The 27508-nt window shown below is 51.1% G+C and overlaps 1 protein-coding gene across 3 annotated transcripts; it reads right to left on the reverse strand.

The window, feature by feature from the left end:
* Positions 1–167: 167 nt before the first annotated feature.
* OVOL2 (ovo like zinc finger 2) lies at positions 168–27210 on the reverse strand. Of its 3 annotated transcripts, none has more exons than XM_027118280.1 (4): positions 26660–27210; positions 25773–25993; positions 14858–15050; positions 168–934 (listed from the first exon to the last, which is right to left on the reverse strand). In XM_027118280.1, exons 1-4 carry the CDS (start codon positions 27060–27062, stop codon positions 621–623), a joined length of 1131 nt encoding a protein of 376 aa, XP_026974081.1. In that variant the 5' UTR covers positions 27063–27210; the 3' UTR covers positions 168–620. The 3 variants fall into 3 exon arrangements, with proteins under 3 accessions (XP_026974081.1, XP_026974082.1, XP_026974083.1); XM_027118281.1 differs by lacking the exon at positions 26660–27210 and adding an exon at positions 23772–23847 and having other exon boundaries at positions 25773–25878; XM_027118282.1 differs by lacking the exons at positions 25773–25993; positions 26660–27210 and adding exons at positions 23772–23847; positions 24982–25748.
* Positions 27211–27508: the final 298 nt, after the last annotated feature.

The raw sequence follows: 27508 nt of genomic DNA on the forward strand, positions 1-27508 counted from the left end.
GGCTGTCTTGTCACCAGCTGTCTACCTTTACCCAACGCTCAAGATGCCCTTCTTCAAACCCACCCACTAGTACAAAACAGATAACCAGAAGTCGAAGGTCCCACGATATGCCCTGGACAGGGAGCTACAGGTCAACGCTCTCCTGTTTCATTCTGATCAGGAAAATGTCACCAGGAAGTTTCCTTTATTAAAATAATTCCTGCTAACTCTTTCAGAATAATAGGATTCATTATCCCTGCTGGAGGAGCATTTCAAGTGGAAGTACTTTTATTTCAAGGCACCATATCAATCTCTCCAAGGGGTGTCTCTCTTAAGAACACCCCTGCCTCCATGTGTGAAAATCCTAAAAAAAAAAAAACAAAAAAAAACCCAAACCCCAGACGGTGATCATAGCCATCCAGAAGCTTTCATTCATGTGACAGTGTTCCTGAGGATACGGGTTACGGGGGGCCTGAAGCCACTGTTATCACTGACAGCCTTGGAACGGAGCCCCCCATCGAGGCCCCCAGAGGACAGAGAGATGGACGGAACACTTGGACTTAGAAAGAGCCCGTGGGTCAGGGGGCCCTCAAGACCGGGAATCTGTGGACACGTGGCAGCGTTGGCATCCACGCCCTCTCCTACTTCTCCTCCTCCTCGCTCAGGTTGGCATTGCCCTGGAGCGTGGATGTCAGCTTGTTTTGCAAGAGGGCTGCCAGTTTCTTGGATGTCTTTTTGAGGAACGCGCTGCCCGGGTGGGCACCATTCACATGCAGGTACAGGTCCTCCTGGGTGGGGCCCGTGTAGCCACAGTCTTCACAGACGTACAGCTTGTCCCGGCGCTGCTTGTAGGCATACTGCTGCTGCACCCCATGGATCTTCTTCAGGTGGGATTCCAAGGAGCAACGCTGGGTGAAGGCTTTGTGGCAGACGTCACATTTGTAGGGGCGAATGCCTGCAGGGTGAGGGACAGACACAGCACCGGTCGGTCACAGCCCAGCCAGAGCCTCCCACTATGAAGCCATTAAAAGTCATCCTGCACCACCCAACGGCAAAAAACCAACAACACAATTCGAAAACGGGCAGAGGAACCGAACAGGCATTTTTCCAAAGACGTACAAAGGGCCGACAGACACATGAGAAGATGTTCACCATCACCAATCATCAGAAAAATGCAAATCACAACCACATAGAGAGGAGAGATCACCTCACACCTGTCAGAATGGCCATTATCAAATAGACAAAAGGTAACAAATGCTGGTGAGGGTGTGGAGAAAAGGGGACCCTTGTGCACTGTTGGTGGGAATGTAAATTGGTGCAGCCACTGTGGCAAACAGTATGGAGGTTCCTCGAAAACTTAAAGACAGACCTTTCTATATGATCGAGCAATCCCACTGTATTTATCCAAAGGAAATAAAAACAGGATCTCAGAGAGATATCTCCACAGCCATGTCCACTGTAGCACTATTCACAATAGCCAGGACATGGAAACAACCTAAGTGTCCACCAATAAATGAATGGATAAAAGAGGTGTGGTATATATCTACAGTGGATTATTATTCAGCCCGGAGAAAGAGGAAATCCTACCATTTGCAACAACATGGATGGACCTTGAGGACATTATGTTCAGTGAGATAAGCCAGACAGAGAAAGACGAATAGTGCGTGGTGTCACTTAGATACAGAAAAGTCAAACTCTCAGAAACAATAGAAAAATCGTTGCCAGGGGCTGAGGGAAAAAAAAAAAAGCATCATGACCAAGGATGAGAAACATGAGGAAAATGATTAAGGCAGGAGACAAAACTGTCCACAGAGCAAACATAATAAAAAAGGATGCACACAGCAAAACACCACCACTTGCCTGCCTTAATGTCTGGGTTTCAAAGTGGGCAGAGTAAACCTTGTTTTCATTTTAGTTTGGGTTTCACTGGAAAAGGAGTTATTTGGGAGGTTGCCCTCAGGAGCGGTGACCCCATGAAAAGTGGGAGGTGACTCCCCACCTGCAGGGGAGGGAAGATGATAATGACAAGGGGGAGAGGGGTCATCCAGCCAGTCACCACTGTGGGCAACCAGAGTCCACATGGCCAGACAAGGTGCGGGACAGAGCAGAACACACACCTCCGAGTTACCCTGGCCCTTGGGAGCTGGAGTCTTTGTTCGCCTGCTCCAGTAGCACCGCGGAGAGCACCCCGGGTGGGACAGGTTCTCTCTCCCCAGCATGTACAGCCTGCCTTGGGGTAGAGTGGCCTCCAGCAAGGACATCCTCAGGCTGGGCTGCAGCTGTGGGCAGCCACGACATGGACGGGTGTGCCCAGAAATGGCAGGGGTCACAGGACACTGATGGCGTCGGCTACGGTTAGGAAACCATTTCCAACCTAGATCTCCTGCTGGCTTTAAAAGTGAGCTACTATGAGTGGGGCCTGCCTTCCAGATGGAGAGGACACAGACACCATATGAGCAGGGAGCTCAGCCAATCAAACCACAGTCATGCCCATGCCCACCATGGGCACCCGACAGGGTGAGATGGGAACTTAGGTAAGGAGACCTCAGTAGGTGTATCTCAGGCTCTAAAGTCGGGGGGGATTCAAGGAAGCATATAGTGTCCCATGAGCACGGAAGCCCAGAGAGGGTGAATGCTGTGCTCGGGGTCTGTGGAACAGAGTGGGCTGCCAGCTCTCAGAGCATCTCAGAGCCCAGAGGCCAGGAGGACCACTGCCCGCAGTAATCCCCAAAGCTTTAGGCTCAAAATTTAAGAGTATGTGAAAACATCAATCAAGATAAATATTTTCAAAATTAAAATACATACAAAAAAATCCATGATGAACAAGTTATCAAAAATTTAAGTAAGGACAGGATCCACCAGGGCTGCATGGAGTCATGTTGGAGCTTGAGGCGAAAGGGAAAATGTGCATCCCCATGTAGACGTTTGTATTTGTTTTTTTAATGGTTAATTTTTTTTCCCCAAGAATGTTCGAGTTGCTGAAAGAATAGTGAAAAATTGAAAAACAGGTGTATTAAAATTCACATTCTAAAATGCTTAAATAGTTTATTTATGCAATAATGGGTTTTATCATGATTTTACTATCCTGGCTTTAACGGAAGCAAGCTATTATCAAAAGATATTTTCAAAATCTACTTTTCTCGCTTAACAATATTCCTGGTGCACCACAACACACTGACCAGAATGGCCATCATTTAAAAGTCTACAAACAATAAATGCCAGAAAGGGTGTGGAGAAAACGGAACCTCCTGCACTGTTGGTGGGAATGTAAGTTGGTGCAGCCACTGTGGAGAACAGTATGGAGGTTCCTCAGGAAACGAAAAATAGAATTACCCAGCAATCCCACTCTTGGGCATACATCCAGACAAAACTATAATTTAAAAAGATACATGTACCCCTATGTTCATAGTAGCATTATTCACAATAGCCAAGACATGGAAGCAGCCTAAATGTCCATCAACAGATGAATGGGTAAAGAAGATGTGGTACATATATACAATGGGATATCACGCAGGCATAAAAAAGAATGAAATGATGCCATTTGCAGCAACATGGATGGACCTAGAGATTATCATACGAAGTGAAGTAAGCCAGACAGAGAAAGACAAATACCATATGATATCACTTATATGTGGAATCTAAAATATGACACAAATGAACCTATCCATGAAACAGAAACAGAATCACAGACATAGAGAACAGACTAGTGGTTGCCAAGGGGGAGGGGCTTGGGGGAGGGATGGAGTGGGAGGTTGGGGTCAGCAGATGTAAGCTATTATATATAAGATGGGTAAAAAACAAGGTCCTACTGTATAGCACAGAGAACTATATTCAATACCCTATGATAAACCATAATGGAAAAGAATATCAAAAAAAAGAATGTATATATATATATATATATATATATAACTGAATCACTTTGCTGTACAACAGAAATTAACACAACATTGTAAATCAACTATACTTCAAGAAATAAATAAACATTCCTGGAGATTTTCCCATATTGGTGCTTACAGCTTGGTCTCATTCCTTTTTAAGAGCACCGTGGTGTTTTGTTGTACAGCTGCACCCAAATCCCATCTTTTAAAAACTGTAGAGACTGAGGAAGCCCTGCTCCAGCCCACACCCTCCCATCACATGATGCTGCCTTGTACAACCTGGTACTATGGTGTAGTTCACCTCACATCACATCACCTAGGAGCTCGTTGGAAGTGCAGAGCCTCGGGCCCCACTCCAGACGTCCTGATCCAAGCGAAAGCAGTGTTTCTCAAATGTGAGCCCGAAACAGAACCACCTAGAGGGCTTGTCAAAACACAGATTCCGGGCCCCCCTGCTGGCGGATCTGGTTCTGGGGTGGGGATGAGAATCTGCATTTCTCACAGGTTCCCAGGTGCTGCTGAGGCTGCTTATGCTGGCGTTACAGGTCTGAAGCAACGCGTGGTGAAGCCTTAGGATGGCACTTGGGGTGTCTGAGGCAGCCGGCTCCCCCAAGTCCTCTCTTCAAAGTTAAATGTCCCCAGTTCCTCACTGGTGGCGCGTGGTGGGGGGCCGGGAGAGCTATGTCTGTTCATGAAGTTTTTTAAGTACACAGATGACAAAGGAAGTCAAAATGGAAAAAAATACTCCCCCCACCCTCGTTCAACCACCTGAAAAAAATCGAGTCGCTTCCACTTTTCTTCCTGTCCACATCCAGAAGCTCCCATCCTTTCCTCTAACGTTCATGTGAAAAGAATTGTGTTAGCTCAATGCCGTGGTGGGGTGTTCCTCCAGCCCACCCACGCAGAAAGCAGGCCTGTATTATATTCCACATGTTTCAGAAAAACTGCTAAAAGAAACTCCTTTATAATCCTCAGCACTTGGCACATAATAGGTGCTCAGTAAATCATTTTTATTTTTTATTTTATTATTTTGTTTTTGGCCGCACCACGTGGCTCGTGGGATCTTAGTTCTCTGACCAGGGATCGAACCTGGGTGCTCGGCAGTGGAAGCGTGGAGCCTTAACCACTGGACCAGCAGAGAATTCCTAATAGGTGCTCAGGAAATAATTTTTGAACGAATGAATGAATGAATCCTACTGGCCCAGGTAAAAGAGAGGTCACATCTTGGGGCTAGTTTTCTACAAACGCAGGGGCCGTGAGGCCTCTCCAAAGGAATACACCACGTAGGTTGCATGTCTGGGCCACAAGGGGCTTTGTGTTAACCAGGCCTCTGCGCCCACATGGCAGCTGGTTCCCACCACCTCTGGCTGATCAAGCAGCAACCTGACTTCAGACCCAAAGCTCATCAACACAGAAATTCACCCAGAGGCCAGCTGCTCCTTTCAAGGGTGACTGGAAACAGCCCTCGACTATTTTAAAACATCCAAACTCAACCGGTGGGGAAACCAGCACACTGACACCAGGCTTTAACCTGGATTCTGGAAGTGGACGCTTCCAATCCTACTCCTGGGGGTCCCCACTCCCAACGGTGACCTGAGAAGGTGATGTGGACGGGGCTGCATGGCTTTGCCTGAGCCCTGCCCCTTGCCGAGGGCATCGGGCCAGGGCCAAGTCCACTCGCACGGTCACGTCTCCTTCCTCTCTTCATTCCCAGCTCAGCCGAATCCTACGGGCACAGCACCCAGCAGAGCCTGGATAGCCAGGGCTAGAGGATTTCAAAGCCCTGCGCTGTGCAGATGACGGCTAGGATGAGGATGACTGCGGGGGGTGGAGCGGGGTAGACAGGAGGTCCCCACACCTCTAGTTATGGCAGTTAATTCTGACTTTTGCAAACCTACCCTCCCCACCCCGCTCTGCAAACACCACATTCATCCCTCGCTCACTGGTGCAGGCAGACATGGTCACCCAGCAGCCGCCTCTTGGTGACTCTTTCTGGGCTGGGGAACAAGTCCCTCCCTCCTGGAGTCCTCCTCTCCCCCAAACTCGGGGGCCAGGGAGGAGCCCCAGATGAGGGGGACAGATACCAAGGCCTCCCTGACATTGGGCCTCACCTGTCCTGGACGTGGGCGCTCTCGAGCAAAGGCCAATCTTGTCCGAGCCTGGAGTGGGATCCCGGAACCATCCCCGCACCAGGCATCATTAACCTACTGACACCTACACAGTAACAGAGTCCAAGGCCACTGGAAACCCAGGCACCACCCATCAGCCACGCATTAACTGAGTCCACACCTCAGTTTCATCACCTGTAAAATGGGGATAATAATTGATACCCCTTATAAGGCTGCTCTGAGGATTAACCAAGATCTCACAAGCAAAGGATGCAGCACACACTGAATATTCAACGGGATGCAGCTTCAACAGCTTACAATCCAGGTCAACAGGACGCAAACACGCTCTATTCAGAAGCTGGCTGGCGGGTGGGTATGTGAATATCTAGTATCTGTCTTTAAACTGTATCTATATGTACACCTTTTTGTTCATTATCTATTTTACAATAAAAAAGGATAATTTTTTCCTATAATAAATCATAATGGAAAAGAGTATGGAAAAGAATATATATACACATATGTATAACTGAATCACTTTGCTTATGCCAGAAACTAACACAACACTGTAAATCAACTATCCTTCAATTTAAAAAAATAATTTTTTTAAAGGCTAATTTTTTTAAATGTCGTTCCTAGGCAGCTGGTGGAGGGAGGAGGGGACAGACTTCCTTCCCCGTCCACCCTCCAGACTACTGTGCTGCAGGTCTGTATCACCTCGAGCAGAAAATACTGTGTGTTGGGTTATCACAAAAGGTCTCTTCTTTTCAGATGTTCTATTCCTACTACCAAATCAAGCTTCATGTCACTCATCCCCAAAGAAAAGTCTTTGTCATTGGCGCTCTCTGCTTGCTGTAGCTAAGTCTCCTTTACTGAACTTTATCCAAACATGGACTTCAGCAAGGAGCTCTCTGCAGGCCTCCTTGTGGGACTGGACATTTAGGACAAACTCTTCGGAAGGCAATGTGACCACCCCATAAACATCATAATGGGTCTACCCTTTGGCCCACTTCAGGGAAATTATCTACAGAAAGACTCACACAAGTAGGCAAAGGATTTACAAGAATATCTGTGGTAGTCCTGTCTAAAGTTAAAAGAGAGAGACAGAGAAAGAGAGGAAGGAAGGAAGGAAGGAAGGGAGGGAGGGAGGGAGGGAGGGAGGGAAGGGAGGGAGGGAGGGAGGGAAGGAGGGAAGGAGGGAAGGAAGAAAGAAAAAACCGACCCTGAAAATGTAAATAAGTGTCATCGTTTGGGGCAAGAGAAAAAAATGACAGTGCCTCCACATTTGAAATTACGTCATAATCTCATATTAAGAAACGCTCTGACAACTATTCAAAAGAGTGATGTATGTCTACCTCTGCAGATGGGAAGCAATCTCCAGGATAGATAGTGCACGAAAAAAGCAATGTGTGTTAAAAACTTCTGGGGAAAAAAAAATTAAGTGGTGGCTTGCTTTCAGGAGTGGAACTAGGGCTTGGCGTGGAGAGGAGGCTTCTTTTTTTCTTTCTTTCATTCTTCCCTTTCAATATTATTTTTTGTAGCTAAAAAGTCAGTCAAAATAAAAGAGGGGAGAGTTTGGTGAGTGAAGGAGGCCACCCTACAAGGCAGCATTCAGCTCCCTTGGGGTGGAGGTAACTCTATTCTTTTCTCCCACCCGCCGCGCTCCAAACTTCTCCCAGCCTGCATTTTTCCCAGTCCAATCAACCCTTCCCCGTAGGCTCCAAACAGACACCATTGTTTCCTCTTCTTCAATCAAGATGGGATTTGTTTGCCTTCTCCTCCTTCTCAATGTGGCCCAGATGGAAGATAAGGCCTGAGGGCCCCACCAAGGGGGGCAGGGCAGACCCTGCGCTCCGGCCAGAGCCCCCTCCCCACTGCCCGGACCTCAGATCTGAATTCCTCAGCCTCCCTCCGTGGAACTCAGAAGCTTCCGTAGGAATGGCAGGCGCACCTCGAACCAACTCCTTTACTCTAGTCAGGGTCGTAAAGTTATCACCAACCCGAGTTATGCCCCCCTGGAGCCCTCACAAACCGAGCGGGGGACCCCGCATGTGTGTTTGCCCTTTTCGACTGGTTACAGCAGCACAGGTTTTCTCCTCTGTAGTCTGTATATTGACTGAAGTCTTTTACAAAGTAAGTAGTCACTTTACATACGAGAAAAATAAAATGCATTCAATGCAAGCTGTACTTGTCTGATGAGCCTGGCACACCTGGTCATGGTGGCGAACAACGCCCAGACCACACCTGACACCTCAGTGAACGTTCACCACGCCCCCAGGCGCCACTGGTGCCGGGGTCCCTGGGCAGCGAGGGGGGAGACGCTCAGTGCTGAGTTTGGCACCTGCTGGTTGTTGGAATCTAAATGACAGATTTCCCCCACCCACACCCTGCCCCCAGCAAACTCTCTCCTTCCCTGGATGGCCAGCTGGCTCAACCTAAAACACGTGAACAAATCCAGAAGAATATTCTGTAAAACCAGGCCCGTGACGTTTTTCACAGGCTATGAACTGAACATACAATCCTGTCTTGAAAGCTCATCCCTCCGCGCCCCTCCACCCCTGTCTCTATTTTGTCCTGAGGTGGGTCAACAGCCATAATGTCACACGTTGGCCTCAGTGACCCTGTCAACTCCACTTAAATAGAGCAATTCCCTCTATTATGCGTGCAGTGGACCCTCTCGGTCCCCCATCAGGACCCCCTTTTCTGGGCCAGTACTTCACTCCCCAGCTGTCACCTATGTTGGCAGCTAACAGTTCCTGGATGTCCCCTTCTCCAAGGAACGGGCACTGGGCAAGTGACCTGCCCCCCCAGGGGAAAGGCAGCCTCTGACTCACATGGGCACAGAAATGTCCCCCACTTGCCTGGGGACAGGACAGGCCTGTAGCGCCAGTCACACCCCAGGGCCCTGGTGGGATCAAGCTGGGGCCACATCCCTGCTACCCTGTCCTGCTCTCCCCTCCCTCACAGGTTTCTCCCAAGAGTTCTCCCTCAATAAATTGGTTTATAAGACTCGCCATCTCAGAATCTGCTTCTAGGGAACCCAACCTAAGTCAATTTGGATTGAAAACAGCCACTCGTTTGCAGACGTATTTTCACAAAATGTTAACCGAGTTTCTTCCGTTCCAGTTTCTCTCTTCCAATCTGGACTCAGATGTCATTTGCTGCTCCCCCTCCCCCATCACACACACACACACACCTCTGATCTACTCTTTCCTTGGTGAAGTCATATCCAGAAAAGAAGTCTTAATCTTTTCTTTCATCTGCTTGGATATTAAGGTAAGACATTTCCAGGCTCCGGTTTCCCTGGACCTTTTCCAAGAAGTTTCCTCGTGTTCTGAGTCTTAGAGGCCCCGCTCTCTCAGGAGGAGATGTGGGGGAGGGGATTAATCCCGATCCCCGGTCCCACCGTCTTTGCCCACCTCATCAACACTGTCGCTGCTGTTCTCAAAAGAAGGGTCCTGGGATCCCAGGTAAGTCTTCAAATTAGTCATGGTCTGGCCCAACCGGACTGGGAGCAACCATAACCTTCACTCGTCTGCCTACTGTAGTTGTGAGAACACTGTCCACATCTTTGCTTCTGGTCCAAACACAACATTTACTTGTAATTGTCAAGAGCCAAAATCCAACATTCACGTCTCCATCAAAGGCAAAACCGAATTCCCAGAATTCTGGTGAGATCTTTTGGAGCCAGTGAGGTGGTACACATGAACTACAGAAAGGTCTGAGGAGCCCAGATTTTTGCTCTTTTTACTGATTATCCCTTTTGCACAGAGCTCAGAGCTTGCAGGGCAGGCCTCTGGCGCCAGGAGGCCAGGCCTGTCCCTCCAGCCCCCGCAGAGGGGCATCCCCAGAGCTGGGGCCCTTTTTTCCGTTTGCCACCAGCCAGTTTGTCAGCAATGTTTTGACTCCTCTTCCTGGTCATTATTACCTGGAGGCACATCTCCATCAGAAAATAAACCAGGGAATTCGTCCCACCCTCCCCTTCCTCCCATGTCCACATCTCCGTTCTCTACATCTGCATCTCTATTCCTGCCCTGCAAATAGGTTCATCTGTACCATTTTTCCAGATTCCACATATCTGCATTAATATACATATTTGTTTCTCTTTCCGGCTCACTTCACTCTGTATGACAGACTCTAGGTCCATCCACATCTCTACAGTTGGGAGATTATAATTGACTTATATACACTACCAACGTGTAGAATAGATAGCCAGTGGGAACCTGCTATAAAGCACAGAGAGCTCAGCTCGGTGCTCTGTGACGACCTAGATGGGTGGGATGGGGGGTGGTGGGAGGGAGGTCCAAGAGGGAGAGGATATAGGTATACATAGAGCTGATTCACCTCATTGTACAGCAGAAACTAACACAACATTGTAAAGCAATTATACTCCAAAAAAACCAAAACAAAACAAAAAAGAAACAGGGAATTCCCTGACTGTCCAATTGTTAGGGCTCCGCGCTTCCACTGCAGGGGGCACGGGTTCGATCCTTGGTCGGGGAACTAAGATCCCATGTGCCTGGAGGCACGGCCAATTAAATAAATAAAATGAACCAGAGGGAAAATAGGTTCAAGACATTTCCATAATGCTATTTGTTGGTCACTTTAAGAGTCAAAATTATAATAAAAAATTTTTTAAATCATTAACTGTAGATTCAATGACCTTAGAGCTATCCAACAGAGATTAAAATGCAAGCCATTTTGTAATTTTAAAATGTCCAGTAGCCTCATTAAAATAAGTAGAAACAGGTGAAATTATTTTAAGGATACCTTTTGTTTAACCCAATATATTCAAAATATTACCACTTCAACATGAAATCAACATTAAAAATTGATATATATTACGTTCTTATTTTGCATTAAGGCTTTGAAATCTAGTGTCTGTTTTACACGTAACCACACATCTCAATCGGACCAGCCACCCTCCGCGGACCCAGAGCTCCCCGTGCGCAGAGAGGCTGCAGGGTTCCAGTCCTAAATGCCTCCTGAGTGCCAGCCTCGCCCCTCGTGGGATGAAGTGCATGACGCCCTTTGGGGAAGCTGCAGGTGGAAGGCGTTTTCATTCAGCAACCCGGTGATTTTCAGCCCCTCCTTTAGGAGTCACTAGAAGTCTCATCTTTGAGGAGTAGGAGATGAAGGAGCCCAGGGCCCTGGGGGTGGGGGTGGGGGTGGGGCGGGGTGCAGGCCACCCCCTTTCTGCTCACTCGGTGGCCAGAGGACATGCTGGCACCACTGAACACATGCTCAGACTCCTCAGCAACCCACTGTAAAGCCCAGGCTGGAGGGTGCGGCTTGTGCCCGGCCCGAGTTCCTCTCTATCTCGCCTCTTGCAGAGCAAGCTAGCTTCTAGAAACTGAACCGGGGCGGCTGGTAAGGCCCAGCCTCGGGAAGGACGCCGAGTGAGCACAGTACTGAGGGGCGGAGACAGAGAAGGAGCCTGTGGAAAGTGGGGGACCTGGACTCAGGAAGACCAGCCGTCCCCAGCTCCTCACCTGTGAACTGCGGGTAACAAGGGCTCGGGGCTCCTCGGGGCTGTTGGACACAACAGGATAAAGCCGAGGGCCTGGCCTGCAGAAAAGCCACCACTCTGAGCTCGCTACCACCTGAGGAAGCTGCGCAAGCCTCCACAGGCTCTCCCGCCTCTGCCAACGCCCCCCCGTGCCCCCCGGCCGCTAAGCCTCGTTCTCCCTGGCAGACACTGCTCCCCCCCCCCCCGCACCAAACCCCTCAGCCTCCCACCAGGCCGGCTCGGACAGTCCCAGGAGGCCAGTGGCTTCCTGCCGCTCCTGCCCGATGATGCTCCCCGGAAACGTGAGGTCTGCAAGGGGCTTCGGGGAGGAAGTGCCTAGGAGCAGAGGGTCCCAGGATGGACCCCCAAACAAGGAAGGATGGGAGTTGATGGATAAATACCCCACTTCCTGCCCCTGGAGCAATTCTGGGGTGCATTGTGTGCATTCAGAGGACCCCCAGGGGGCTTGGGCCCCAGTTGCTCCCAGTGGTAACCCACTCAGTAAGTAACTAGCTCTCACTGAGTCTCCTTCCCTCTGTCTCCTCTCCTCATCCCCTCACTGTGCCCCCGGGACCATCTCCCAAATAAACGGCTTCACCCAAATCCTCGTGTCAGGGTCTGTTTCTGGGGGAACCCAAACTAAGACATTCCCCATCTGCAATGCCCTTCCCTCCCCGTCCAACTGTGAAAATCCTGCTCACTCTTCAAGGCTCAGCCAAAAGGACACCTCCTCTGAGAAGCCTCCCTGGTGCCCCTGCCAGCAACAATGCACCTTCCAGGCCTCCCCACCAGCATTCGCCACTTTTTCTTCTGTCTGGCACACCTGCTGGTTTCCTTGGGTCACAGTCAGGGGTTTGGGTTCTTTCTCCCTATGTTGGCTGAGCTCTCCACAAGCACAGAGGTGAGTCTTCGAGCCTGCCACCCCGCAGGGCCCCAGGAAAACTCTGCCAACTATTTCAACATTTACCACCACTAATAGCTCATAATTACTAAGTGCTTACAATTTGTGAAGCACTTTATATGCCATTATTGCCCTGAAACCTCGCAGCCATCACTTAGGTGATAGGTAATAAATCCATGCCCATTTTAGAGATGGACACACTAAGGCAAAAAGATAAGTAATTTCCACAAGGTTGCAGAATCAGCTAGCTCAGATCCAGAGTGCTTAACCACTGTGTGACCAACTCGGTGCAAACTCTTACAAACTCTTCCCTGAGAGCAGTCAGTCCCTAATATTTCTACTAATGGAGAATTAACTCAGTCACAGATGAGGCAGCTCCATGTTTACTCCAATTGAAGGTACCAACAGCCCACAATGCTCCCCAAGCCCCCTTCACTCTGTGGGGGAGTGACCACAGAGCCCACCAGGTGAGGAGTTGCAGAAGAAATAGGCCATGCCCTCAAGGACACCCTCAGATAGAGAGGAAAAGCTGAGAAACCCTCCAGGACAACCAACGACAAATGACGGCATGAGTGGTCCCCAATTTCCTCCAGCTCCTTGGGTCAGTTGCCCATAAGCCCAGCTTTGCAGTCACGTAATGGGTCCATTGATAACCAGGGGTCCCCCTGTCACCCACAGGACCCCCACCGTTCACAGGACCCTCTACTACCCACAGGACCCTCCAGCACCTACAGGACCCTTCACCCTCTACAGGACCCTCCCTAATTACACAGGACCATCAATCTCCCTAAGCATTCTCCCTGCCCCAACCCAGGTGTCAGCCTGCCCACACAGAGGTCAAACTTTTACTGAAGTCAGGCTACTGGTGCCTCTTGGAGGGAAGGTGACAGTGACCAGAGGGGGCAGGAGGGAGGGGGCAGTGTCTTATGGGGGCTGGAAATACTCCAGCCAGTTATATGCTTGTGTTCGCTTTGTAAAAAGTCCTGCATTCTCAAACTATGCACTTATGGTTTGTGTGCTTTGCTGGATGTATGTTACATTTAAATGAAAATTTCACTTTAGAAAAGTTTTTTTTAAAGGAAAAAGAAAAACCTTTTAGTAGGCCAGTCCACTCTCTAGGGTGGAGGACACCCTTCTGAGGCCAGGGAGGAAGCTCATGGCCAGTACTCTAAGAACAAAAAAGTGTGATAAGGGCTTAAAGGAAATCTGAATACAGAGGATCTGAGAAGGGCCCTGTGTGGCGGCTGGGGACCTGAGAGGCCCCCTGGGAGAGAGGAGTGGTCATTTTCCCACCCCACCCCCAAAATGCTGAGGGAAACCCTAAACCCTGAAAGAGCTTGATGGGATCAGCGGGACTATAATCAGTAAATTCTATGAGGTTGTAGGGAGAGTGCGTGGCACCAGGGCAAGACTGAATGGTTAGGATGGGATGGATTTAGATGAGATGAAATGGGTGGGATGAAAAGATGGAGTGGGATGGGGTGGGAGGGGCTGGGACAGGATGGGGATTTGAAGATGGGACCCAGACTGTGAGGGGCTTGACATGGAGCCCATCAAGATGGGGAGTTTGGATTCTGTCCTGCCCAGAGCTGGAGAAGGTTTTTTGGTTTTGTTTTGTTTTGTTTTTGCGGTATGCGGGCCTCTCACTGTTGTGGCCTCTCCCGTTGCGGGAACGCGCAGGCTCAGCGGCCATGGCTCACGGGCCTAGCCGCTCCGTGGCATGTGGGATCTTCCCGGACTGGGGCACGAACCCGTGTCCCCTGCATCTGCAGGCAGACTCTTAACCACTGCGCCACCAGGGAAGCCCTGGAGAAGGTTTTTTTAGCAAGGAGATGGCATCTTAGAATTCTCCTCCAGGGATCGCTCTGGCACAGGTGTGGCCCTCAAGGAGCAGCCTGGAGGCCAGGTGTTTCCTAGACAAAACTACCGAGGCTACGAACAGCCAGAGGGGGCGGGAGGGCGGCCAACCGGCACCCCAGGGCTGTCTGTGGAAGGGAGCTGGTGAGGACCCAGACCCGCGCTGTGTAAAGCTCAGGGTGGGGGTGACACTTGCCCACCCGCCCCCGCAGGAGGCTCGGGCAGCGCTAAGTCAGCTGCGTGTTCTCTTTCTGAGCTCTCAGGAGGAAGCCACGTGATGCTATTTTGAGACAGACTCACTTCCCGAGAAAGGAGTAACAAAATACCAGCAGAGGGACCAGGGGGACCACATTCCATCCCTCAGCCCGGCCCGAGGGCTGCACCGAGTGGGCATCACAGCTCCCAGGACACTTCCGGCCAGTGATGCGCCGCCCATCTCACTGAGGCGAGAACAGGCTGAGAGCTGCGCGCGGGCCCCAGGGGACACCAATGGCAGGTGGCAGAGCCGGGCAGCCCACCCCAAACACCCCGCCCCGCGATTCTTCCGGAAACATAACTCTGCCCCAGGCTCCCGACTGGGTTCCTTGCGGGGAAAGTCCAGTGGCTCTTGGCCGCGTCCCTCCCTCACCTGTGTGCGTGCGCACGTGCCTCTTGAGGTCGAAGGTGTCGTTGAAGCCCTTGCCGCAGAAACTGCACAGGTGCCTCTTCACCTGGCTGTGGCACTTGAGGTGCCGGTTGAGCATGCGCTGCAGGCGAAAGGCCTTGCCGCACAGGTCGCAGGTGTGAATCGCCGCATCGCCGCCGCAGGTGCCTGTGGTGAACTGGGACAGAGAGAGGGGTGAGGACCCGTGTGGGGCGGCGCGCCCACCGCCTGGTGCGTCTAGGCTGGACCTGACTCGGGCTCCTGCACCCCCCCACACACACCCATGCTCCCCTTGGTCCTCGGGACAGACCTCTGATTACCAGCTGGGCGCCCCGCCCCCAGCTACGCGCCTATGTTTCCCAGCCTCACAGCAAGTCCTGCGGGTGGGACCACCTGGCTGGTAAGATACACTCTCTAAGGGGAAGGATGGTGCCCTCTCCCCTGATTTACTCCTTCCTGCTCGGGAGAGCAACAGCCACCTCGGACCCAAGGCGGAAGCCAGTGCTGAGGATGGAAGAGCAGAAAGGAAAGAGGAGTCTAGGTCTGATAACATCACAGAGCCCGCAAAGACAGCCACAGTCAATTCCTTCCTCCCGGCCAGCATCCACCAAGAGACTGTCTCCTCTCCCCCTGGATCTGGGCAGGGCCTGCGTCAGTTCCAGATCTTAAGAAACGGTGCAGCTTTTCTGCATCCTCCCTCTTGGAAGCCAGCAGCCATGAGGAAGCCTGAGCCCACCATACTGTGGGGAAGCCCAAGCAGCCATGCAGAGGAGCAATGAGGTGCCAGGTATGAATAAGGACTCACTGGACCTTCCAGCCCAGCCAGGGCTGCCACCAGCTGAGTGAACAAACCCGGCCCAGAGGAAAACTGCCTAGCCCAGCCGTGCCCCAGTTCCTGACCCAGAATCATGAGCAAATAAGACGGTCATCTTGGGAAGTGACTTGGTCAGGATCCCACAGTTTTGTTATCAGAAAAACTATAACCAAATCCCAGGTTCTGGACTGCCTGGTTCATTCTCTCAACCGTGTTTGCTGCCTCAAAGGAAGGAAACAGAATCTATAACTGTGTGAAGAAAAACACGAGATCTGATATATTCATTAAAGGTTTCCTAGTTATCAGATCCTTTAGAAGATGGATCCAACCGTTCTGCCAAAATTCTATTCATAAAAGGACCTAAAAAACTTAATTTTCAGACAAACATTATTAGCAAGAAGAGCTGGTCTTTTCCTGGCTTAACACCTTCCTTGTCTGAAACACCCTCCTTTCATCCACTGGGGTACTGCCTCCCGCCAAGCCTCAGCTCACCTGTTCCCTCCCCGATGAGCTTCTACAGCCACTGCAGCCCCTGCCCAAACTGGTCTGCGTACCCCTAAGACCAGTGCCTCTCAAACCTCAGTGCACACACGAATCCTCTGGGGGTCTTGTTAAAATGCAGGTTCTCTCTTGCACTGTTGGTGGGAATGTAAATTGATACAACCACTATGGAGAAAAGTATGGAGGTTCCTTAAAAATAGAACTACCATACCACCCAGCAATACCACTACTGGGCATATATACCCAGAGAAAACCATAATTCAAAAAGACACATGCACCCCAATGTTCATTGCAGCACTGTTTACAATAGCCAGGTCATGGAAGCAACCTAAATGCCCGTCGACAGACGAATGGATGAAGAAGATGTGGTACATATATACAATGGAATATTACTCAGCCATAAAAAGGAAAGAAATTGGGTCATTTGTAGAGACGTGGATGGATCTAGAGACTGTCATACAGAGTGAAGTCAGTCAGAAAGAGAAAAACAAATATCATATATTAACGCATATATGTGGAACCTAGAAAAATGGTACAGATGAACCGGTTTGCAGGGCAGAAATAGAGACACAGATGTAGAGAACAAACGTATGGACACCAAGGGGGGAAAGCGGCGGGGGTGGGGGTGGGGGTGTGATGAATTGGGTGATGGGGATTGACATGTATACACTGATGTGTATAAAATGGATGACTAATAAGGACCTGCTGTATAAAAATAAATACAATAAAATTCGAAAATAAATAAAATTTTAAAAAAAAAGTGCAGATTCTGATTCAGGAGGTCTTGTGGAGTCTGGATGCTGCATTGCTAGACAGCTCCCAGGAGATGCCACCGTGCAGTCCATGGACCACACCTGAGATGTGAGGGGCTGGCCCTCACACGGTTCAGGACTTTATTCCAACTCATTCCAGAGGCTTCCATCAGGCACGAACGTTTCCTCAACTAAACGCCTTGCGGAAGCCAGCAAGCATTCGCGCAGGCTCCTGCCCACCCCCCACCCATGCCCCAAGCGCACATGCGGGCCCTGCACAGTCAGAAAGTGTTGGTGGGCAATGGCTCACAGGCGGCAGGAGGCGAAGACCCCAGCACAGGGCTTTCCAGTCAGCCCCCTCCACCAGTTCATTCTCACTGCTCCACCTTAGTCTCGGCCGACACTGACGTGTGCCTGATCCGAGACGGGGCCTGTGCTCAGAGCACCAGGATGGCTTGTCCCCAGGAAGCTGCCAGTCTAGTCGGAGAGCAGACCGGGCAACAGGCCACTGCCATCTGGGAAGCCCCAGCTGCAAGGGGTGGCTGGGAGGGGAGCCTAGCCCAGACAGTGGGCGCACGGGAAAGTGTACCCAGAGAGGTGAACACCTCAGCCAGGCCACGATGAAGAAGATGGGGGAAGGGCAAGGAATATCCCAGAGAGGGCGCTGGGAAGAGGGGGACTGTGTGTAGTCCAGCCTGGCCAGCCTGAGCCCTGGAGAGTAGCTGACGCACAGAGCTGAGGGAGGAGAGAAGGGCAGGGCCCCCAACGACTGTCAGAGGGCGGGGGGAGGGAGAGCACATTGGAAGATACAGGAGGACAACCGCAGGGCTTGAGTCTGATGACCCTCCTGCCTCATACCCCACCTCTGCCCCCCAAAGGGGTGGGGCCTGGCAGGGCCTGAGGGAGACCCAGCTGTGCCCAAGGCTCTCCTATCACAGGACAGGTCATGGTCTCCTGCGAATCCGCAGTCCCCATTCTAGTCACTGCCTCCCTTGAAGGGATGTGAAGAGACTAAATATGGCCCAGGTCTTGGCAAACAAAATGCCGTGAGCTTCTGAAGGCCAAGTCTACACAGGATAAAGGTCATTTGAGAGGTAGTGCGGCTAATGAAATAGGACAGAGGCACATGAACCTGGTAATTCTGATGAAAAACGTGAAGAAAGCTAGAACTGTCTTCTGAAAGTCCTGCACCATGTGCCCGAGGACTCGCCACCTATGGTTCCAACCTGAACCCTTGTTTACTTTAATCCTTTTGGTAAACTCCTATTTTTAAAATGCTCAGCATGTAACATGAATACCTCCTATTACAGTCCAGGATGGAAATCTCAAATCACTGGCATTATTTGGTTTGAAAAGAATAAAAATTTTGAGGGCAGAGGGGATGGAGATCAGTGACCATTTAAGGGAGTTCAGGGTCAGTGGATCATCTGACTGAGAAAGATATGGAAAGCTTTTTAACACAGGGGAGAAAGAGGGAATGAGGCGAGGGGACTGGAGAGGGAGGGCACCCCATTCTCTGGGGAACTTCCCTCTGGTTTTCTCAGAGCAAAAATAAAAGATCTCCAATTGCCTCAGCAAACGCAGTGTTGCCATTTCTCCACTTTTCACAACATGGAAAACTGAGTCAACACAAAATGCTCATGTAGAGAATTGCCATAAGGTGCACCCTCCAGCCCATGAAGGGTTGTTCGCCAACTATAAATGTATTTCTGACCAATCCAGACTCCAGACGTTTATGAATTATATCCAGAACGTCTGAAGAGGGCCTTTTCAAAAGAAGATGGAGGGTTAATTCAACAGCAAAAAGATCATGGCTGATGAAGCCAGCTTCTGCCAGACTTGTTCACTTTTCAGAGGAAGGAAAATTTCCTTTGTTAGAAAGGTGAGAGTCCTTATTATTCAGTCATAAAAAAGAATGAAATCATGCCACTTGCAGCAACATGGATGGACTCAGAAATGATCATACTAACTGAAGTAAGTCAGACAGGGAAAGACAAATACTATATATCACTTATATGTGGAATCTAAAAAATAATACAAATGAACTTATTTACAAAACAGAAACAGACTCAAAGACAAAGAGAACAAACATGGCTACCAAAGGGGAAAGAATAGGGGGAGGGATAAATTAGGAGTATGGGATTAACAGATACCACTATATATAAAATAAACAACAAAGATTTACTGTATAGCACAGGGAATTATATTCAATATCTTGTAGTAACCTATAATGGAAAAGAATCTGAAATATATATACACACATATACATATATGTATACAGACATATGTATAACTGAATCACTCTGCTGTACACCTGAAGCTAACACAATATTGTAAATCAACTACACATCAATTTTTTTTTAAAAAAAGGAGAAATTCCTCAGAAAAATATTTGGAGGATAAATTCCTAAACATGAAATTTATCCACAGAGTGTACTTCACATGTGCCTTGAAATTTGGTCTGTGATAGCAAAAAGCTGGAAACTACCTATATGCCCATCAATAGGGACTTGTTAAAAAAAAGATGGTATAACCATATAATAAAGTAGCTAGAAAAGGACAAGAGTACCAACTGCCAGTCACATGAGTGAGCCCTCCTGGATGTTCAAGCCCCCAGGAGACTCCAACCCCACTGTCATCTGACTGCATCCACAAGAGAAACCCCAGGCAAGACCCACCCAGCTGAGCCCAGCCAATCCGCAGAACTAGAAGACGTCATAATAAAGTGCTATAAGCTGCTAAATTTGGGGTTGTTTGTGAAGCAGCAACAGAACACTGGAACGGTGAGAGATGTATCACATTCTCTCTAGAACACCAGAGCTGCCACACTTCTGCGTGTTCTCTCCCAGGATGGGCAGCATGATACAGAAGACACCCCTGATTCCTGAAATGATGCCCCATGTGCCAGAGGACCGGCAATCTCTCCTCGGGTCACCTGTCTGCTCACTGGGCCATCTTTATTATGTTTACACAGGCTTACACCTACCATTCTACTTCCTAGAAGTCCAAAATAGGGTTAACCAACTACCTTGTTACTCTACTCTGCAAGGCGTAGACCAAAACTAGTTACATCTTTGTCACCTGGTCACAAAATGAGTGGGGTGGAGAGACAAGAAATGCTGAGGATCAAATAAAAACCTAGACCTGGATGGCTGTGTGATGTCATTTAATATCCCTGGGCCATACTTTCCCACATGTAAAAATAATAAAATGGGACTACATGAGCTCTTTTCCTAAGTTCAAATCCTGCTCTACCACCTACAGTCTGGGAAGTAGGCAAGTTACTCAACCTCTCTAAGCCGTAATTTCATCACCCATAAAATGTGGACAATAATGATACTTGCCTCTTGAGACTGTTAAGGAATTAAATAAGAAAAGCTACTTTAAAAAGACTGGGTGCTAGGGACTTCCCTGGCAGTCCAGTGGTTAGGACTCCGCGCTGCCACTGCAGGGGGCATGGGTCCGCTCCCTGGTCAGGGAACTAAGATTCTTGCAAGCCGTGAGGTACAGCCAAAAAAGAAAAAACAAAAAGACTGGCTGCTGCAGTAAATGCTAACTCTTAGAGTTCGACAAGCTCCAGAGTCCTGTGATCCTAAATAAAAGGTAATTGGTCAAAACCCATTGTTTCTCCATTTGTCTTTTGAGTTTTTCTCTCACTGATGGAAGAAAAAGGGAACCAACCTTCAGTGTGAGTCACTAGCCCCTAGTCTTTCATCTGCGACTCTGAAATCCAAATAGCTCTGAAAACCAACATTCGCTCCTATCTCCCTTGGCAACAAAAGTGGAAGCTACCCATTTGGTGTCAATATTCGTGTTTTGATATGGAAAGTATTAATGTGTTCAATTACAGTATACCGCTCCAGACACTGTTATACTCAGAAAAAGCTTAATAGTCTCATCCTTAATCCAAAATTAACTCTCCAAAAGGCTTATTACTGAAGTGAGGAAGCTACCACGAGGATGGGAGGTGACATCAGTGTGGAGATTAATTAACTAACTGGAGATTAATTCAGGGCAAGAATGATGAAGAGAGATAGCAGTTCCCCAACCCTGAAGCTTGGCGCTTTCTTATTTGCTGTCCTGTTTTCTGCAGGATCTCGGCTTTCATTTTAAAAAACACACAAAGTTCCCCTCTAGTTCTTCTAAAAACAGGCCTGTGCAGCAGAAACAAACCCATCATTGTATCAGAGCTGCTGAAGACTTCAGGAGCATCTAGGGAGGTAGGGACCTGGGCTGGCCCTCTGACCAACTTCAAAAGCTGGCTAAGGTCACTTACCTGTCAACTTCTAAAGGAAAAAAAGAAAAAAAATCCTTTATTTTCTGTGGATGCTTCCACCAGACAAGTTCCTTAAATTAATGGTCCTATTTCCTGTGGGAGGCTACCGTGAGTGCAGGCTACCTTCCGGTGGCCGCGCAGACGAGATTTCCAGTGACACATGTGCTTATGCCTGAGCGCTCAAAACATGCTAAGCGTATTTCCCCAGCTCCTTTAGGATAAAAATTCCCCTCCTGCTCCTACGTACTACTTCCTTAAGCTTCACAACTCCACTACATGGCAGAATGCAGAACCTTCCCAAATGCAGAGATGCTGACGGGAACGTATCCTAATCATCCAGAAGAAACAGATTCAAATACCTGAAACCCGCCTGTGGCCACAGGGCTTGTAGGTGCCCACACCGAGATTCTGATGGGACTTGTTGTCTGCAAAACGTGTGCCTGCACTTCCCCGGGACAGGCCCATGGGTCTGGGCATGACGTGTGGGAGAGGCAGGGATGAGCCCTGTGGTTTTGTCTCATGTCACGGTGAGAAACTGCTTCAATTCCTTCATGTCAGGCTGTCAGTGCTAATGGCTAAGGCGTCAAAGGTGGCTTCCACGATGCAGTACAACAACGCTAAAGAATAAGGAGCCTTGGGTTGGGCTTTGCCACTAGTACCTGTGACGAACTCAACAAAACCTCTCTGGCTTTACCTTTCTCCCCACAAAAATAAGGAGATTGGACCACATAAGGGTCCCTGAAGTAGATCCTGTGGGTGGACACGCTCAGCCTCTATTCCTGCTCCTCTGGTGGGCCTTCCTGTACAGCAGAGGCTACAAAAGCTAGACACTACATTTCCCAGAATCCCTGGCATCTGTGGTCTTTAGATGTGACTGGGGTACCACCAGTTACATGCACCAGCAGGAGATTTGACTTCGGGCCTGAGTTAATTGAGCCGAGGCAGATATGTGGCAATTGTTTCACACCCTGCATTAGCAGAAGCATCGTGATGCACGACAGCAGCCAAAGAGGCCGCGGCTGCAGTTCCCTAGGTAGCCCAGTTCTGTAGTGTGGCTCTGGGGGTCACTCCTGGGAGCTCAGCCTGGTCTCTCTTTAGCCCATTTAGTACCCCATAATTAACCACTGTCTGCTTAAGTGAGCTACAGTGGATTCTGTTTCTGCAACAAATCCATTCAGACCCTTCCAACCACAAAAACCGACTTACCTATATTCCACTTAAAAGCTGGCTGCAGTTAACACTTGCATTGTTCTCCTATTCCTTTTTCCCCCTTTAAATTAATTTAAGCTTTTTCAAGCATCCATTCCAAGCTTTTTTCCCTTTTGTCTTGCTTCCTATTTCCCCCCAGATGCTACTGACTCCTTCCCTGCCTGTATTCCTCTTCTATGTTGACTTATGTCCTCCTATGAGTCAGGCATTACTGCACCGGGTGCTGAAAATACAAGCTCAGCAGGAATGCTCCCTGCCTTTGGTGGGTCTAGAGTCAAGAAGAAAAGTCTGGTCAGCCAAGGAGATGGTCAGTGAGTTACAAGACTGGTGGGGGGAATTGGGACATCCAGTTCTGTCTTGGGAGACTGAAGTCAACAGGCAGGGAATTAGGGATGGGGCTTATGTTACCTTCCAAATATCAAATGGGTGGGTTTTTTAAAAATACTTAAATCCAGCCAATCCAGTTGGTAAATCCCTTGTCCCTGCTGTAGGCAACAAAGTATTGGACATTAACAAAACTTGCTATGAGTCACTGTCGGCTACCTCCCCACTGGGCAGTTTACACACACACGAAATTGCTCAGCGTGTTGCCTCCATTGTCTCATGTAATCTGCCCAATGCTTTGGAGAGGCCGATTCGCTTATCTCTATTTTGCAGATCAGAGAACTGAGGCTCAGAACAGATAATGTATCCCCAACCACAGCTGGTGAGATGGACCCAAATGAGGTTTTCCTTCTCAAAAACCTTCCAGAGCCCCTCCTCTGCCCCCACGGGAGCACCCACACTTCTCGGCTTGGCCCCATGACCATCACAGCCTGTCCTGGCTACATGTCCAGTTCCTCACCTTGACTCTCCCTGACCCCAGGCCCATTTCCCATCCTCCCTCCAGCTCTGAGTCCTGTCCTTACTCAAGCTTTGGGCTCAGCCCATACGACCCTAAAGCGTGCTTCTCCCCCTTCTCTCACAGCCCTCAAATCCACACCAAGAAACCTTCCTCTGCTCAGAATGTACTGCATCTTTGCTTGTGCTTCTAGTTGAGCATTCACTTTCCTGTAATAGGGTTAATAATTAATTTAGTATTTGTGTCTCTCCACCAACCCAAATAATTCTAGCTAGAGTTATTGGACACCTACCGTGTTTCACGCTTGACTCATTTCTCCTCACACCTCTATGAGGTTTCATTACTTGTTTCATTACTATCCCCATTTTTACAGGCGAGGAAACTGAGGCCCAGAGGGACTAAACCAGAGCCTAGAGCCCTAACCGTTACTGTCAGAAGATTCTGGAACACCAGGGTGGCAGCATCTTTATCTCCTGGCTGCCTTGTGCACAGCAGGCACTACATACTGTTGGATGGGATGTAGCTTCTCTCTGCCCTTCTCTGGTCCTAAGAACCAACGGTCCAGTAAGTGTCTTCAAGTCACTCAAAAACATGCATCATGCCTGAGTGGCTTCCCCCTCTTATGGTTAGGAAACTAATTCTTAGACAGTTCAGCATACTTGGCATAGAACTCTACAGTTACACAACGTGCTAATTCACCGGCAATTGGACCAGTCATTTGAAAATGGCCAATACCACAGCTGATAATTCTGTAGGCTTGAAGCATCTTAACCCCAGGAGGTCTTGTGGAAGCTGAGAAGGAGAGGGAACCTGAACTTCGGCCTCAGTAAACAAACAAAAACTCCTCTGGAAACCTTGTTAAGGGTTGAGGAGCAAACTCTATGCCCTCCCCCCCACCCCTGGCGTCAGCACCAAAACAAGGATCCTGGGAATAAGATTGGTTTATTCATTCCCTTAATCCAGGGCCCCAGTGGAGCCGTTTGCCTGGGGTGGCAGAGATCTCCTAAAATGGTGGTTAACGGACTGGATATTTTCCTGTGCCACCTTGTCTCCAGGGCAATCTGGGCAGTTGGGGGACAGAGGGGTGAAGTATCTGTAGACCACCCGAAAACAATGTTGCAAATTGTCCTTCCCGCGGCAGATGATAAATATGCAAGTGGATACTTGGTAGAATTTCCCGGAGGGCAGAGCTACAGGCCTCAGGCAAATTGTCCCTCCCAGTTAACCCCATCTGGCCCAGAAAAGCCTCCCATCAGCTGACTTTGAACCTCAGCGCACTTAACACTAAGCAGGATGCCTACACCCAGTCGCAGCATCCTTTAAAGGTGTCTTTCTTAAGGATTCCAGGCTCAAGCCTCTAGCCTCAATTGATAACCAAATGCACGCCAGCCCACCACGGAGTCAAGCCCCTGGAGCCAGGAATATGCACAGGGGAGGGAAGACCTCTGCCAGGAAAAGTAACGGAGGAGGCTTTGGCAATCCACAGCTAACCCTAGGGCTTCCGCCCCATCTCGGTGCCTGGGCAGGGGGCTTCGGGACCACCCTGGAGTGCCCAAGAATTAACACCTACACCAAGGGCCTGGAGCCCGAAAAGGCTCACACTAAGGCCCACTTGGCTAGGAACTGGGGTTCTGTGATTCCTAAAAGCCACTCCCAGGCTCCCGCCGCCCGTGAGTCAGTGGAATGGGACAGCTTAGTCTTAGAGGTAGCGGATACCTTTGAGCAAGCAATCATGGCAGTTCCACACAGGAGAGCGCAGATGGGCGTCCGGATAAGCTGTGGCCTACGATTCCAGGAGGCTGGGTGGGGGTGGGGGCTGAAGCGCGAAGACAGAGGGAAGCAAACACTCCAACCCACTGGGGGCGGGGCAGTAGGCCAATTTGCAGTTGAATCCGTTCATCCGTGAACATAATTCAATAAGATTTGACAAACACAAGTTTCAAGTGCCCGGCACAGACCTCGTGTCTAACGGGCACTTCATAATTGGCACTGGGAATAGTTGTGATTGCGAAAGACCCACTGTGTGCCACGCTACCACCACTGCCTCCAGAACTCGAGGAAGGGGGCGAAACTCAGAATTCACAAAGCTGTAGGAACTGCACCTCAGAGGAGGGGAGCCCGAGGCCTGGGGTCCCTTCTTTCCCACTCCAGGAACTCCGACGGCCAGGGTGTTCCTCAGGCCCTGCGCACAGAATGGACTGCTGGGGGGAGGAAGCTGTGCCTGAGCCTTTAGGCAGCTCCGGAGGCCACGCGGAGGGCCTGTGCCCGCGCGGGAAGCCAGTCTCCGGGGTGCAGCAGCGCGGGCGGCCGGCTACCTGGCAGGCGGGAGGACGCGGGGAGGCGCCCTGGCCGCGACCCAGGGGCAGGTGCAGGAGCTGCGCTGCGGGCGCGCTGGGTGCTCGGGTGCCGGGGCGCGCGGGCGGGCGCGACAGGGAGAGGCGCCGGCCCTGGGAGCCCGACGCCAGGGCGTGGTGCAGGTGGCGGCGGGGGCAGAGTCGACATCGTACCTTGATTTTCGATCTGGCGACCGGGCGCTGCTTCGCCGCCAGGTGTCCACCGGGGACCTCGCCATCGCCAGGCTCGGGGGTTTCGCGCTCGGGGGCGCGCGGGGACGAGCTGCTCTCCGCGCCTCCGGGCTCCCCCGCGCTGTTGCTGCCGCCGCCGCTGCTGCTGCCGCCGTCGCTGCGGCAGTCCTCGGGAGGGTCGTGGAGCAGACGGCCCAGGCCCACTGCATGGGAGGGCCGCGCCCCGACACACAGACACGCGGCGTCAGGCCCGGGCGCCCGCGGCAGTTTGACCTGCGGGCGGTGCCGCCGCCGCCCCGCCCCGGACCTGGGCACCTCGCCAAGTGGGCAACGCCGCGGGGGTGGGCGAGAGAGCCCCGGACTCGGCCTCCTGAGCGATCTCGGGGTTCTGGGAGCCGCTCCTCAGTCCCAGTTACAGCGCCCACGAGGAAAAGAGGGCCCAGCGCGGCTGGGGACCCGCGCGCCAAATTTCCTCTCCCTGGGATGGGGGCGGGGGGCCTGACCTCGACCCATCCAGCCCCGGAGAGGTTGACCCATCCCTGTGCAACCCCACGAGGACGTGGGACTGAGGGTTGCCCCTACTGGCCCCTAGCCCCCTTCCCGGGCCACCCCGGCCCGCGCTGCAGCCAACGGTCCCGCCGCCGGGCAATTAGAGGCGCCCACTAGGGGGAAGGGGGCGCAGGGCGTCCCAGGTTCCCAGCCTCTCACTCTCGGTCCTCCCGCGCCTCCGTGACTTCCTCCTCCCCTTGAAAGAGGGACATGGGGGAGGGGGACAGTCCAGCCTCGGCCGTAGAGCAGAGGGGACCCGGCCACCCTTGCCCGCACCCCAGGAACCCGGCGCCCAGGCCCGGCCCCGGCGCGGCGCTCACCTGGGATGTAGGTGTCTGCCCTCTCCTCGTCCGGGAGCTCATCCCAGCTGCGGACCGAGACCCCCGGGCTCCTCCTCTTCACCAGGAAGACTTTGGGCATCGTGGGGCCCCCTCCCCGGACTGCGGCCCCTCGTCCCGGCTGCTCCCCTCTAGGGGCGGCGGCGGCTCGGTCCCCGGTTCCCCGCGGCCAGAGCCCACCTTCCCGCCCGGCCGGCCCTCTCCCTCCGCCCCCCGCCGCGGCGCGGCCCGGCCTCTCCCCCGCACGCCCAGCGACTCCCAGCCTCCCGGCTCGGCGACACCTATGCCTTAAATCGCGGGTGAGACCACGCCGAGGAAAAAGTTTCATAAGGTGGAATAGAAAAGGCACCAGGAAACTTGGGAGTGAGCATGCGCCCTGCAACATAACGGTGTCAACAAGCTCGCTACCTGTCCGACCGGTTCCGGCGGCCGGGGCTGCCTGTTCCAGCCCTTCCTTCGGCACGAATGTTTGCAAAAGAATTTAACGTCTCAGTCTTTCCCCCCTCCCCTTCTTAAAAAGGGAAGAACGTTTTTCTCTCAGCCCCCTGCCCCATTCCCCATCACAGGCACCGCAGGGCGAACTCTTTGAGGAAAGCACCAAGTCCGCTCCCCGGGCGTCCCCCCTAGAGCTGGAGCCCCCGCGAGTCGCCCCCTCCCCCGCCCCCCCCCCACCCCGCCCCAGTGGATTCGCCTCCGACAAGCAAGCCAGAAAATGGCTCAGTTCCTCTGGACTTTGTGGATCATTCCCGGGGTTTGTTGAAATCTCGGTGTGCGGAAGGGGGAGGCCGCGGGAGACTCCCCAGGATTCTGATCTGGTAAAGAGGGAACTTG

Source organism: Aethalodelphis obliquidens, unplaced genomic scaffold (genome assembly GCF_003676395.1).
Source record: "Aethalodelphis obliquidens isolate GAN/ISIS:26980383/991018 unplaced genomic scaffold, ASM367639v1 scaffold18, whole genome shotgun sequence".
Classification (NCBI taxonomy): Eukaryota; Metazoa; Chordata; class Mammalia; order Artiodactyla; family Delphinidae; genus Aethalodelphis; species Aethalodelphis obliquidens.

Excerpts from the sequence above, each read along its gene's own strand:
- OVOL2 (XM_027118280.1), bottom strand. The coding sequence starts at position 27,062 with ATGTTGCAGGGCGCATGCTCACTCCCAAGTTTCCTGGTGCCTTTTCTA. Across the intron at positions 15,051-25,772 it reads TCGCCAGATCGAAAATCAAG|TTCACCACAGGCACCTGCGG; the intron begins GTACGATGTCGA and ends TCTCTGTCCCAG. Across the intron at positions 935-14,857 it reads GCACGTGCGCACGCACACAG|GCATTCGCCCCTACAAATGT; the intron begins GTGAGGGAGGGA and ends CTCACCCTGCAG.